This window comes from Cygnus atratus, chromosome 20 (assembly GCF_013377495.2).
Source record: "Cygnus atratus isolate AKBS03 ecotype Queensland, Australia chromosome 20, CAtr_DNAZoo_HiC_assembly, whole genome shotgun sequence".
Classification (NCBI taxonomy): Eukaryota; Metazoa; Chordata; class Aves; order Anseriformes; family Anatidae; genus Cygnus; species Cygnus atratus.
The window spans coordinates 707,968-722,068 of NC_066381.1; the positions used below are offsets into that span (position 1 = coordinate 707,968).

The 14,101-nt window shown below is 49.9% G+C and overlaps 1 protein-coding gene across 1 annotated transcript in view; it reads right to left on the reverse strand.

Annotated features, from left to right (window-relative positions):
- Window positions 1-1,752: 1,752 nt before the first annotated feature.
- The window catches only part of RNF43 (ring finger protein 43), a 58,424-nt gene continuing 46,075 nt past the window's right edge, over window positions 1,753-14,101 (reverse strand). The window contains exons 4-9 of the mRNA XM_035559210.1: window positions 12,881-13,012; window positions 12,271-12,372; window positions 11,515-11,670; window positions 10,873-10,975; window positions 8,937-10,466; window positions 1,753-1,943 (exon numbers count right to left, since the gene is read on the reverse strand). Of these exons, the coding sequence (XP_035415103.1) occupies window positions 1,900-1,943; window positions 8,937-10,466; window positions 10,873-10,975; window positions 11,515-11,670; window positions 12,271-12,372; window positions 12,881-13,012 (2,067 nt within the window). The 3' untranslated portion in view covers window positions 1,753-1,899. The remainder of the gene's footprint in view (window positions 1,944-8,936; window positions 10,467-10,872; window positions 10,976-11,514; window positions 11,671-12,270; window positions 12,373-12,880; window positions 13,013-14,101) is intronic.

Consider the following 14,101-nt stretch of genomic DNA (forward strand, 5'->3'; position numbering starts at 1 on the left):
CTGACTTTCCTGCAAGAGAGAAAATAAGAAGAGACCGAAAAGGTTAGAGTATAATTCTGCTGTTTTTTTAATGTGAAAAATTCAGCTTTTCTCTAGACTCCAAGGTCCTGCAGTGGGTCGATCACAGGAGACAAGAAAATGAACACTAGCAAAGGAATAATGTTATGTTTAAAACAGTGTTATTGGTTGACTTTTAATAACATCATGTTAGTGACTGCCAGCTGGGACAAAGATGCCTTTTTCAAAGATTAAGGGCAGCAAGCCCCATAGAAACCTTCATCAGAAATGAAGGAAGGCAGAGGCATGATTAGTCTGAACTGGGACTGCCTAACCATTGCACTCCTGGCCTGGGGAAGAGGCTGCTGCTTCACAGGAAGATACAGAAAACTTATCACAGAGCAGATGGGGGAATGTTTGTCCCTATACCAGGTTTCAAATTGTCAGAAGTTACCTTCAGCTCCCTTGCCAATGTTTCATTAACTCTGAAAACTTGAGATAGTCTTGGTGCCCTACAAATGTGCACTCCACATGGGAATCTGGCTAATTCTTTGGCCTGAATGATCCTTTAAGGCAATGAACTCCACAGTCTCATTCCCTGCTGTATGAAAACTGTTTGGGTTTTATCTTTTGAATTTGCTAGACTTTATTTTACTTGTATGTCTCCAAATTATGAGGCATAGGAAACAAGAATTGGAAATGTTCCAAAACCAAACCACAAATGGGGTAAGAAGTAAGTACAGAGCCTAGAAATTTCTCAGGTTTTCTCCATCATCAAAATGCTAGAAAAGGCAAAAGGGTATTTTGAAAAACTCCTTTGCAAGATCATTTCAAGCATCTCACAGAAATACGAAGATAAGGCTGGGTGATAGGTGGGGCTCTGCTCTGCATTTCTTACAGATGCTTTTGCTGGAAATTTTTGCTCTGTCTTGGGGAAATGAGAGAGGAAGGAGAGAAGCAGGAGTCATGTGAACTCAGGGATTTTCCATGACTCCTGTGAGGGGGGCATCTCAAGTTTGAAATATGCTCAAAAAATGTAAGCTCTTAACAGGGCTGGCTACCACACCTATTTTGAGGATAGATGGCGAAGTTACAGGGTGAGTGAGAGACTTGTTCACATTACCCAATGACAGGGTGGATTCTTTGCAATGGAGAAAATATGACCCAGCTCTTTCTCAGAAATGGCCATTGTCCCTGCGTCTTCATCTCTACCACTGCTGGCAAAATGCAGCAGATGGCTGAGTTGGCTTCAGCTGAGGGACAACAAAGTCATCAAAAGTGGTGAGAGATATTGGTTTCCAATGAAGTCAGAAGAAGCACCTTGCAGGGCAGACCTGAGTGCTGAGATGGAGAATAGCTTGTTGCTGTGTCTGAGATAAAAGTGGAAAAGTTAAATGAAGAAGTCTGGCTTTGACCTAAGAGAGGAAATGAAGTCAGGAGCTAAGGGGCCACAGAAAGTAATTTCTGCAGCTTTTGGTCTTGAAGACTTGTTTATTTTTGAAGTGTTTAGCAAAACCTTCTATGGCATCAACATGCCAAAATAGCAGCTTGCAGTCACTCCACGAGCTCTCCAGCTGGTGACTCCCAGGACCGGTCTCTGAGCAAGCTAGCCCATGCAGACAGATGCTGCTGGATGAAGACAGGCTGCTTGTGCCTTCAAAGGAGAAGAAGACCTGGAGAACACAACTCTGCATTTGTGTGACCATCACAACGTTGAAACATGAGGAGACCGCAAGCATCACATTGCTTATGTGCAGTCTGCATCACAGCGTGGGCCTTGCAGGTCAGGGCTGGTTATTATGCTGCCTGTGCAGAGACCAAGATGTGACCTCCACTACGGCTGGTACGCTGAACCTCTTTGTTCACTTCAGCTCTCCTGTAAGCAAATTAGCCAGTGTCTTATTAAACTGAGTGTTCATGGACATCCTGGACCTCCTCTTCAGATCCTGCATTCAAAAAAAAAAAAAAAAAGAAAGAAAAAAGAAAGTGTAGTTCATGCTCCTCACCAGCTGCCCTCGCCTGGTGAATTACTGACAGGCAAGTGCTGAGTAGATTGCACTGAAACATTCAAGTAAGGGCTGCCTAGAAACTGTGCACCCTCAGTTACTGCTTCAAATAGTCCTTTTCTCCCTAATGTGGCTGGGTGTTGCGCATACACCATGTTCCCTTTCCTAGACGTCTCTCAAGCCTCTCACACAGGGTAAGCATAGCCCAGTAAATGCATACATGCATTATTTTTCACATTTCCCTTTTCCTGAATGTTCCTGAGATCAAAGGGAACCAAATGCCCATATAGCTATTCACAGAGAGCAATTCAAAACAACTTTTCAAAACAGTCACAGCAAAGTCTTGTTCATTACAAATCACAAGCTGTAGGAACAAAACCTCTGCAAATTAAATACATGGGAAGAAAACAACTAAAGGAGATTCTGCTTTGAAAATGTAGCTAATAGATGTGGGAAAATGAATGGACAGACACAGCATTATACATATATATGTGTGCAGGTCATGGCTAAAGTACCAGAAGGCAGAGTTTGAGAGTATCTGGCATTTGTGATTTGTGTAACCAGTATGCTGAATAAGCTGTTGCCAGCTGCTTCTCATGTACACTGGCTTCTGTGCAATACAGAAGAGTCTGTACAGCTTTGATTGCCCTGTGATCATCAGAAGTCCCGAGCCTCAAAGAGGGTTATTAAAGTATTTTCTGAAAACTGTGTGTGCGTGTGAATGTCAATACAAGCCAAAAGAAAAGTTAAAAAAGGTGTTGAATCAGGAGATAGAGAGGTGAGAGGTCCTCAGCTGCTGGGCTGTCTGTGGAGACCCATACAGAGCAATGGCCTGAAGGAGCACACCTTGCTGATACAACAGAAATCTTGTTCTTTGGGTATTAACTTGTAATGGTGGTCTTTCCCTGCCCCCTAATCCCTTTCGCCTTCTCTAGCAAAGATCAAAGACGTGACATGAAAGGGAATAGCTGAGAAGACAAGCAGGAGTTGGGGGAGAGAGGGAGGATGCTGACAGCATGCTGCAGGAGATGAGATTTCCCAGAGAGAGAAAGCAAGAGGTTTCATCCTGCGCAGGGAGTAATCCGGCTGTTCTGGGATGAGATCCTTGCATGCTGGGGTGGTGTAGGAAGCCATCTAGCTGTAATTCATTGCTAGTTGTCTGACTTCTCTTAAAAAGAGCCTTTCAGTGCTGCTTGAGGATTGATTCTTCATTTAAACTAGTCAGAACTGTAAGTCCTTGGCATAGTCTCCCAGGCAAGAGAAGTGTGGACGTATCCTTATGCAAAACCCACCAAGAAAAGCTGCATAAACTCCAGGGTCACGCAAGCATCTTTGGGACCACTGCAGGCACCCTGGTGATGTCTGCAGACAGCATTATTCCCCACGATGCCAGTGCGTGGTACTGCCTGGGAAAGGGGAGTTTCTACAGGGGCTGCGATTCAGCCTTACCAAGCTTCAGCCTCACCTTGCAGCTGGGCAAGGTAAGCACACACCTGGAGGGTGCCACATCCCACAGGAGCACCGTCAGCTTCTGGAAACCCTGGTTTAGGGACTTCCTGAGCCAAAGATTATATTTGCATCTCTGCATTTGATAGCTCTTGATCTAGGCTCTTGAACCCATTTTACTTCTGGCACCCACATCCTCTGGGCGATGAACATCACAGTTTCACTATGCCATGTGTTACTTTACGGGGTGTTTTAAAGCTTCTGTTTCCCATTTGATGCCACAACTTATTTTGTTATAAGAAACAGTGTCTCTTAGCTGTGTTCTCCCCTGCTCTCTCTGATTTTGTATCCTCTGCTTCATATCCTCTGCTAGCCATCATTTTCTCACATGAAAGTCTCTATATTCTGCTTTCTCAAAAAAGCCTCAGCATCGTGACTGTACTCGATATCCTTCTGTACTTCTCCCAGGTCTACTACATCCTTTTTGGAGAAGTGGTGATGAGTGGTGCATTCTAGCTCTGAAAGCACCACAGATTCATGCAGTTGCACGATGGCACTTTCTGCTTGTCCTGTAGTTGTTCCCAGCTAGCTCCTAATAATCATCTGACTTGTTGACCGAACTACTCACAGCAAGTCCAGGATGCAGCTTTTCTGAGTTAGCTGAGAAGGGCCCATCACTGTGCGTACGCATTTAGAAGCAGCTCTGCTTGTGTGTGGCATTTTGTGTTACTTACATGGAATTTCACCTGCCACTTTATTGCCCGATAACTCAGCAACAGGAGATCCTTCTGTAGCACTTTGTAACCAGTTTTAAAGCTGACAATCCTGGAGGATTTTGTCTTCTTAAAACTTTGTTATCTCCTCTCCGTGCCCAGAATATTTATGAGCTTGCTGAAAGGTGCCGACAGCTGGAGAACTCCACTTCCCTCCCTTTCCGAGTAACTTTCCTCCATTAAGACTGATCTGCACTTTGTCTCCTATTTTTTAGCCAGTTATTTACCTATGAAAGCACCTTCCCTTTTATCCTTTGAGAGCTTCATTCCCCTAAAAGATCTGCGAGGCGTTATCTCTCTCTACAAAAGCTGTGTTGCCTCCTCCCCTGGGTTTCACATTTAGCCATGTGTCTACAAGTCAGACCCTGTATTTGAATTTTTAACAATTTGCTTGCCAGGAAAGTCAGGCTCATCGTTCTGTTGCTTCAGCTATTTCAAGCTGACGCTGCCCTCAGCTCTTCCTTCTGGCTCTGGGCATGGGTAACAGATTACAGTCCACATTTTTGGTTTAGCAGTTTTGTATTTGAACCCCTGCACAATGCTCAGCTGAATAATCAATAACCCTGGCGATTTGTTACTGTTCACTTTATTGATGTGTTTCAGAAATGCTCATGCTGATGATTTGATCTGTGTGCGATCCTCTAACCCATGCCCTGAACAGAGACGTGCCAGGGTGAGAACTTCCTCGAGCACTTCCCTGCTGATTACTGATGCAGCAAATTCATTTTGCTCCTCTACTTTGCTGTTACAGCCCTTGAACATCCCTCTTAGACCTGTCTTACTCTCTGGGCCTGCAGAGCCTCTGGCAGGCTTCTTCCTTGTGATGGAGCTGAAAACGCTCACAGTAGTTGTTCTGTTTTTCACAAGTTGTTCACAGAAGTCTTTCCTGGCCTGCCTCACCATGGCTCTGCACTTAGCTTTACATCCAACTCTCTTCTGATTTCTTGTCTGGCCACACCTTCACTTTTGAAGAATGGCTTATTGCTTCTAATTGCCCTCTCTGCTCTGCTGCCCCGCCAAGCCTTTTCTGGGGCCTTTTTGTGGTTGGTGATATGTATGACTCTGGGCTTCTGGTACTGCATCTTTAAATGATCCCTGTGCCCAAAAGCATCTTATTCTTTCGACTGCTTCTTTCACTATTATTTTAAGAAGAGTCTCATGTTTATATAGGCTCCTCTTTTGCAGACTGTGCTAATGCAGTATATTATAACCCCAATTCCATAGTGTTTCTACTTAGGTACAGTTGGGGATTTTGTGCTACTTGTCATTGGACTTTACACTCTCCTTAACACACAGTGTCCCTCCTATGCCCCAGAAAAGGCATACTCTTCTCTATAATTCCACATGGAAATTGCAGGGTGCCACTGTGTTTTTGTTGTTTATGATTTTTTCTGAGAAGTTCATGTCAAAAATTTCATATAAAGCCAGGCTTTCTAATTCATCCACTTACATTTTTAGCCTTGCAACACTTACTTATCTAGAGGCATATATGCATTTCTCCTTGGTCTCCTTGTCTATTTTCTGTGTGTCCCATTTAAACAGGACTGTCTATTGGGATTTTCTTTGCTGTTCTTACCAGTTCTCCACTGCTCTTTGTGCAGTGACTTTGTAAGATGAAGTACTGATGTGATCAGAGCTTTAGAGGTTGTGGCATTACAAGCAACATGTTTTCAGCTTGATGGCTTTTCCATATAACCCCTGCATGAGCTCCTGCTCTCTGAAACTTTTACTAGTTCCTAATAAGGTAAAATCTTTCTATTATTTTATAAATCTTATAAGGAAATTTTGACTCTCTGTGTGGTCCTGAAAGCATCACAGAAGCTACTGCAGTGAAACAGACATAGAGTCACACTGCTTTAAAACACAGCAGTTCTTTGGGCTCCTGGCAAAAAGGAGGTAAGAGGGACCAGAGGCTTGCTGAATGTACATGCTTTGACAGTCACGCTGGTGCTGGCTCTGGGCAAGTGTCAGAGTGCCTTCCTCATTGCACCATCAGGATGGGCACAGATCTGGGCCTCTGGGACAATCCACAAAGCAACAGAGGCACTGCAGCATGTACCTCTGCAATGTCTTGGAGCCCCATGTTAGAACTGTGAAGCCCAAGCAGCAGGTCCCCTGGGCCAGCGAGTGCCCCCGGGGGATCCCTGCTCCCTCCTTCCCTCCAGGCTGGAGGGAGACACCTTCCCTCCTCCATCTCCAGGGTGTCCCCAGCACAGATCCTTCCAGTGTGGGGGTCACAGACAGGGAGGAGCACAGACCAGGGGAGAAAAAACAGAGGCTAAAAAACATCAGAAAATTCAGACAGCTAGAGGGAAGGGAAGGGAAGGGAAGGGAAGGGAAGGGAAGGGAAGGGAAGGGAAGGGAAGGGAAGGGAAGGGAAGGGAAGGGAAGGGAAGGGAAGGGAAGGGAAGGGAAGGGAAGGGAAGGGAAGGGAAGGGAAGGGAAGGGAAGGGAAGGGAAGGGAAGGGAAGGGAAGGGAAGGGAAGGGAAGGGAAGGGAAGGGAAGGGAAGGGAAGGGAAGGGAAGGGAAGGGAAGGGAAGGGAAGGGAAGGGGCACTGCTTAAAACATGAATTTTATCACAAAGAGTACCAAGACCTGGCAGTACATCACACATTTCCTACAAAGGGCACACAGCAGTAGCCACCAAAGCCAGTGCATGGTGTTGCACATGCCTGGCACCTCCATTTCTAAATCTGTCCATTCCTGTGTCTGCTCTTTTGCTCATACACTTCTCTTATAGAGAGAAGTTACGAGCAGGCAAGCCAATATAGGGGTCCTGCCTCTCATGGTACAAAATATGTAAAATAAAGAAATGACAGCTGCACCTATACCCCTGAAACTTCAGGGTGCAGTCACAGGACACAGCACCATGAGGCACGTCCCACCATGTGCTTATGGTGTCAGCCTCCAGGCAACACGGAGATGCGAGGTAGCCACACCACGCCAGGGGACAGTCACCCCCATGGGTGGCAGCTGTGCTCCTCTCTCAGCAGTCTCCTGGGCCACAGCCTGCCAGGGAAGCCCAGACACTGCTGCAGCCCACAGGGAGGGCGGCAGTGAGTGGCAAAGCCCTGCACTGTCACAGCAGCAAGGTGTGACGTGCTTCCTTGCACTGTACTCTTCCACAGCCACACCTGGAAGAAGCACCAGCTGCCCTGAGACCTGGATGAAAAGACAGAGGTATTGGTGTGTCCTGGTGGCAGCCATGTCTCGTGTGTCCAGGCCATGGTGGGCTGGTGGACGAGGCCATTCGCGCTTCACAGGACACTCCCTGTGAGAGGGACCCGGAGCAACCCTGGGAGCTGTTTTGGTCACCCCTTGCTCATGGCTCCTTTGGCCCCAGGTGTGGCACTGCCTCCCCAGATATTGTCCCTTCCCTGCCAGTCACACCGGTCCCTGGGCTTTGTTTTGCAGGGGGAGCTCACACCAGCTCCTGAGCAACCTGCCACTGTGCTGTGGTCCTGGCAGGGCTGTCCCCTGACGATACCGCCACACACCACCTCCAGCTCAGGGCGCATCAGCCCTCAGAGCTACCAGCAAATTGGAGAGACGTCCTTGCGCTGCTGTGTCTGTGTCTCTTGAAGTGGCAGCCTCTCTCCGGGCCCTTTGAACAAACTCCCCCATTACCTGCAGTGCCAGGCACTTCTGCGCCTGGGAAAAAGCTGTTCCTGGGAGCCTGGGAGCCCAGCGTGCCGCAGGCACTGCGCCCATCCGGCCTCTCCCCCTGCCCCGCTGCCTCCTTGCAGGCACGGCACAACCAGGAGCCTGGGCGTGGTGTTGGGCTGGATAGACAAGCACGGGGAGGAAGTTATTATCTCTGCGGTACAATGGGCACGGTGAGTCACGAGTTTAAAGCCGGCATTTTAACAGAAATTAGGCAGCCAGATCTGTATTCGGTACCTAAATCAAAATGATTTGCCCGAGGACCTGCAGTGAGTCAGTGGCAGGGGGAGGAAGGGAGCCAGGTGCTGCTCCGCTGCCAGCACCTGCCCTTGCTGACTTGCAGGCTGCTATTTGCAGAAGAGTCTGAGAGAGCAAGGCTTGCAAGCTAAACCTGGGCAGGCTCTTTCAAACGTTCTGGTCTCAAACGTATTTTCCCTCTCACAGAGAGAGCCAGAACTGACATACAGGCAAAAGGCCAAATCTTAATTACATCTGATTTCCAGAAGACACTAAAAAGTAACTCCCACACATCAGAGGCAGGTGAGACAGGAGGGATGTGCAAATCCATAAACTCATTTAGTCTGTTCCTCTACTACATCCGGCCATGCACACTCATTTCCTTATTGAGTCCAGCAAGCTGGGGTTAACTAAAACAACTAAGCCCACTAAGCCTTAACAATAATGACTTTGCCACTAGGACATCCAGACTGCGGTAAGGGTACTTAGAAATGTGGTTCCACCCTTTCCTTTGGGAGATAATCCAGTGGCTAGAGACCCCTAAATAGCTTCCTTATTTCTCACTTGTATTATTTTAGGACGAGATTGCAGGGTTTGGTGCACTCAGCTGATGCATGAACACGTGCTAATTGTTCAGGCCATCATCTCAGGACAGGTAAGCTCTGAAAAACTTCTGTCACCAGTGGTCCTGTAGGAGAGCCCACCATTAAGGTGCAAATGTCTACCAGCACCCAGAGCAGCCTCGTGTCCAGCCTGCAGCAAACCACCTCCACTCACCTGCCCGCTGAAAGAAGAGGCCAACACCAGACTTACCCTGGCTACACTGCTGCGTTGGGCAGTGCAGGCGAAGACTCAGACTGTGCTTTGCTGTGCCCATCCCTGAGAAACCAGCAGGAACTGTGTGGTTTCCCTCCCGTCCTGACATCCCCTCTTCCTGCTTTTTCAGCTCTGAGCTGGACTGTGGCACTAAACACTTCCAAAGTGGCCGAGAGCCCAAGCTGCAGGGCAAGGGAGCGCTTGGGATCAGGGGCTGGACTTCAGGGGAGCAGCGGTGGCCAGTGGGGTGGCCGTGAGGAATGTGAGTGTCACAGGCTTTGGGCAAGGCTGAGTCCTCAGGCAGGAGAGAGGGGTCGGGCTCCAGGGGACATTTTCTTTTCCTTCTGTGGTGACGACTCTGTAAGCTGTGTCTCTGCGGCAGCAGGACAGGGGATGTGCCAGCTGCTCCTGGTTGTCTGGTGGCATCTACAGTGAAGTTCAACCTGTTTAGAGAAGCAGAGGGGGCATGTGGGGGCTCCCGGCCTTGCTGGGAACAGGCTGTCTGTCCTGCTGGAGGTGCCTCCTGTAACACAGTGCTGCTTTCCACAGGCTGCTGACAGTGATGGCTCTTCTCAGCCCTCTTTTGCATCCGAGCACCGTGGAAGCTAACCTTGGTCCCAGAGTACCGGGACTTGCGCTGCCCAGGCCCCTGGCCGGCCCGCCCAGGCGGGCACTCTGTGTCCCTTCTGTAGTGGTGGTGCTGGTGGTGGTGGTAGTGGACATGGCTGAGCACCTGGGCCTTGGATGGAGCAGCACCCCCAGGCACCACCAGGTCCAAGGACCTGGGCCGCGTCTCCCTTGGCGGCCGCTGCCGCTCCTGCCCATTGTCTGTGGTGGGCCCCTCTGAGCTGCAGTACACGAACGGGTCGTAGTCGCTGCTGAGGGAGCTGCGGAAAGTGGAGCAGCTGCCGTGGATGCCCTGCAGACTGACGTCTGTGCAGTTCAACATGGAGTCGCTGGAGGAACCGTGGCAGGGCCCCGAGCTGGAGTCACTGCCCGGCCCGTCTGCCAGGTACCCACTGTGCTCCGTGAGATAGCTCTCCCCGGAGCCGCTGCTGTTGTGCTGGTGTCCATGGCTGGCCCCTCGGCGCAGGGCAGGTGCCCGGTGCTGCCGCTGTGCCAGGGCTGCCTTGAGTCCCAGGCAGGGGGGCTGGGGCTGCAGGGGGCACGTCCTATGGGGTGTCAGAGGCTGCCCACATGCTGTGGGGCTCGGATGCTGCTGGCCCCGCAAGCCGGGGACCAGGGGGGACGGGTGGCCACAGGTGGGCAGAGAGCTGGCTGTCCTGTAGGGCATGTAGTGGATGGTGCTGAAATCCAGCTGGGAGAGCTCTGGAGAGTGGAAGAAAGGGTTGCCATGGGCTGGCTCTGGGGGGAAGCTCCTGAGGTTTCTCTGAGGGTAGGCATGTGGGAGGTGGTAAAGGGCATGTCCTGGGTGCTGGCGGAAAAGGTGCAGTCTCCGTCCAGGCTCCATGTCCCGAGGGGCCAACCTGGAGCCTGCTACTGGGGCCTGGTCAACTGAGTCTCGGGCTGAGAAGAGAGAAGGTAGTATTCAGCATACATCCTGTGGCCCAGATACAGTGGGCCTGGCACCTGCAAGTCTCTACCGCATACCCACGTCCTGTCTGTGTCCTCATGGCTGCCATCAAACCGTCCTGCACCCTCCTTGGTGACCCAGTCCCCAGCCCTCACCTCCCTTCCCCATAGCTCTTGGGACTGGCTGTGATCTTGCCCCAGCCCAGCACCTCACTGTGCACCACTGGGATGGGGGCTTTTACGCACAGAGATCCCCCACACCTCCATGCACTCACCACCCCATATACTCATATGCACAGAGACACGTTCCCGTGATGCACCCACTGCATCACCCAAGGGTACGTGGCCCTCCTGAACACAACCCCATCCCTCGCCAGAAAATGCCGTGTCTGAGCCCTACCAAGAATATTGAACATGCAAAGTGGACATGTGTGGTGTTGCTGCAGCCAGGGGTCAACACACTCCCGGTGAAACTCATGGGAGCAGGAGATGATCCGCAGTTCCTAAAGAGAAACAGGGAGAGAAGGCTGAATGAGAACCCTGTCCCAGGAGCTGAACATAGGGATGGGGCTCTTGATGCTCCAGAAAATGAGACTTGAAGGATGGAGACATCTAACAGTGAGCCACCTGTAGCCCAGCTTTGCACAGAGGAGGCTGCATGCAGCTCTGGGGATTGGTGCCTGGGATTGGTGCTAGTCCTCAGGAAAAAGGGGTATTATGGGCTGACTGTTTTGGAGAAGCAAACCCCACTTTTGCCCCATCGTTTCAACATGGACACATCATGGGCATTTTAGCCTTCGGTGACAGCTGGAGACCCATCTGTAGGGAACTGGAATCTGCAAGCAGGGCCAGTGCTTTTTGGCCAAGGGGCAGGCAGATATCCATCAGTGCTGGTCCCTTCCCAACTTTCAGGAGCTGCTGAAGGAAAACACCCAAGGTCCTCCAACCTCTGCCAAGCTGCTCAGCTCCTCCTGCAGCTCTGCCTGCCCGCAGCCAAGCAGCTCAGAGCTGATGCTCACTAGTAGCCGTGCCTGCAGCCTACCTGGCCCTCGCTGAACTCCTCCAGGCAAATAGCACAGACTGGGGCTGAGCTGCAGCTGCTGGCGGAGTCCCACCGTGACGCCTGCCGGCACCTGGCCTGGTAGTTGCGTGTGGCCAGCTGCCCGATGGCCTGCATGGTCTGCTGCTGCAAGGAGTCCTGCCAGAAAGAAAGGAGGCTTTCAGGAGAGGGTCAGCCTTGTGTTGTCACGTTCCTTGAGGCTCTTCCACTTTCGAAATGGGATTATCGGGGATTTGAGAACAATACTCATTTCCAGAGGTGACTCTTTGCCTAACCTGGCATAGCCAGAGGGGGCTTTGACAACACGAAACATCTGGCACTGGCCATTCAAAATCACTCAGCAGTGCTGAATTTTTGTCTTTCTATTGGAAAAAAACAGGGTATTTTCAAATCTGGAGGTACATCTAACTCTGTAAAGACTTTTATTTAATCAGTTTCTATTAAAATGCTAAATCTTCTACAGGCAACACTGTTAAAATCAAGAGCTTGCAGGCCAACTTTGCAGCGTTAGGTGCTGAGACAAGCTCTGAAAGGTGCTGGGGAGTGTGGCAGGCTGCTATGCTCATGGGGTGGTGGGAGGAGAGCGAGGCCACTGCACGAGGGATGCTCCACATATCCTTGGCATGCACCTGCCTTGTCTCCAGGTCACAGAGGCACTTTTCTTCCCCCAGACTGGGTTTGTGGCTTCCTTGTTGTGTTTCTGCTTGCTCAGACACATCTGCTCCATGGGATGCCTACCTGAGTCCTGTTCAGCTGGCACTTTGTGCGGACAACAAAGATCAAAATGATGACAACAACAGTGCTGACCACCGTGAGAAGAATCCATACATCGTAGTCTGGCTGTTGGATAAAAGAAAAAAGAGATTACCCTTGTGTGGCAGAGGTGGGAATTAGAGGATAAGCAGGGGAATTCTGATCTCTTCCTGACCATCAGCCTTTGAATACATCAACTCTGATTCCTTGCTCTTTACAGCTGAAAGAAAAAGGGTTCAGACTTTTCTGCACACTTCAGCAGGAATGGATCTTTTGTTTTGCAGCACCTCAGTTCACTATAGGCCGTGGTCTAAGGTAGCACAAGATAAGAAAATCAAGGCTCAGTCTCATATAAAGAGATACGAAATCCTCTCACCTCACTCATGATCTTTAAGCAAAAGGAACTAAATAAGCTGAAAGAGCTTCTGAGCATTTATTTGCAGCAAAGCATCTGAATGATGCAGATAAGCAGAATGGCTCTGCAGAGCTCCTGCAAAGGGCTGTTATCTCTGTCCATGGGGAGGGAAGCTCAGCAGCTTTAGAAAAGTCCTTGGGAGGGAGGATACAGAAGGCAGTGGAATGGTGTGTGTCTCACCCAAGCTGGTGGCTCCTTGACCTCTATCTTCACATGGGCCTCTCTGTTCTTGTTCACGACACCCATGAGCAGCTCAGCATCATGGCCCCTGATCAGAACCACAGGCTGACTCAGCCCTCTGGGCTTTCTCAGCTGTAAAGAAACAAACATGGTGAGAGATGGTCCAGAACAGCCTGAAACAAGGACTACCCCAGCTCTCCAGGCACATCTGGTTCCTCCCAATGCATCTTGAAAACACTTCAGAGACTAAGACTGCTCCCCTAGATTGCACTATCCCTCTGTGATGGAATCAGATGGAATCTTTCACCAACTCTTCAGAACAGCTTTCATCATTTCCTTCAATGGTGTCTCCTCCTCATGCACAACTGGACACTTTGTTCAGTGTTGTTTGTGCTCCTCTTTGAAGCCCCACTGCAAAAGTCCTTGGTCTCTCCTCTCCCATGTGGCAGCTGCCAACACCACCACTGAGTGCTGCCTTTGCTGCAGAAATACTTCACCTACTTTTCCTGTGAGACACATCAGAGTCTCCCCTCTCCTCCCTCTGTGATCTGCAGGACACTGTTTCTGATCATACCTACATTTTTCCACCATAGACATATAATCTAGGCAGCCTCGCACAAGCAGGCTCAGCAAGTCCATGTGTTCTCTCCTCCACGTTGACCTGAACTGGGGTGGCCACCTGACCCACTAACCACTTCCCATATGCATACTGAGCAACCTCAGCATTGCCTCATGAGCCTTCACCTGCTGCCACATTTCTCTGGCATTAGAAATTAAGTGCATGAAAAAACCACAAGGGATGGATCCAGTGACCAGGAATCAAACCAGAGTTTTGCTAATCTCAGGAACCAGCTCTCCTATCTGTCCTCTTATCTAGGGCTGGATGTTTTCCATTATACCTTGGCTATTCCAGCGAGGAACCTAGTCCCCTCCAGAGATGAGCAATGGTGGCGGAAGGTACCTCTGGAGGTCTATAGGCCAGTGCCTAACTTGTAGCAGGAGTATCACAAACAGCATACCAAGGTGGCCAGGACTTTTGCTTGAAAACTTGAGAAATCACCTTTCCTCTAGATAACAACAGGGCTGTCCCTACCAGGTGGGCTCTGTTAATCTGTGACTTCCCACAAGGAAGCATCCAGCTCCTGGCAGAAACATTCAATTGACCAGACGATGTTATTTAAGAGCAGCAAGGTGCTGTTCACAAGCCGCTGCCTTGCTTGT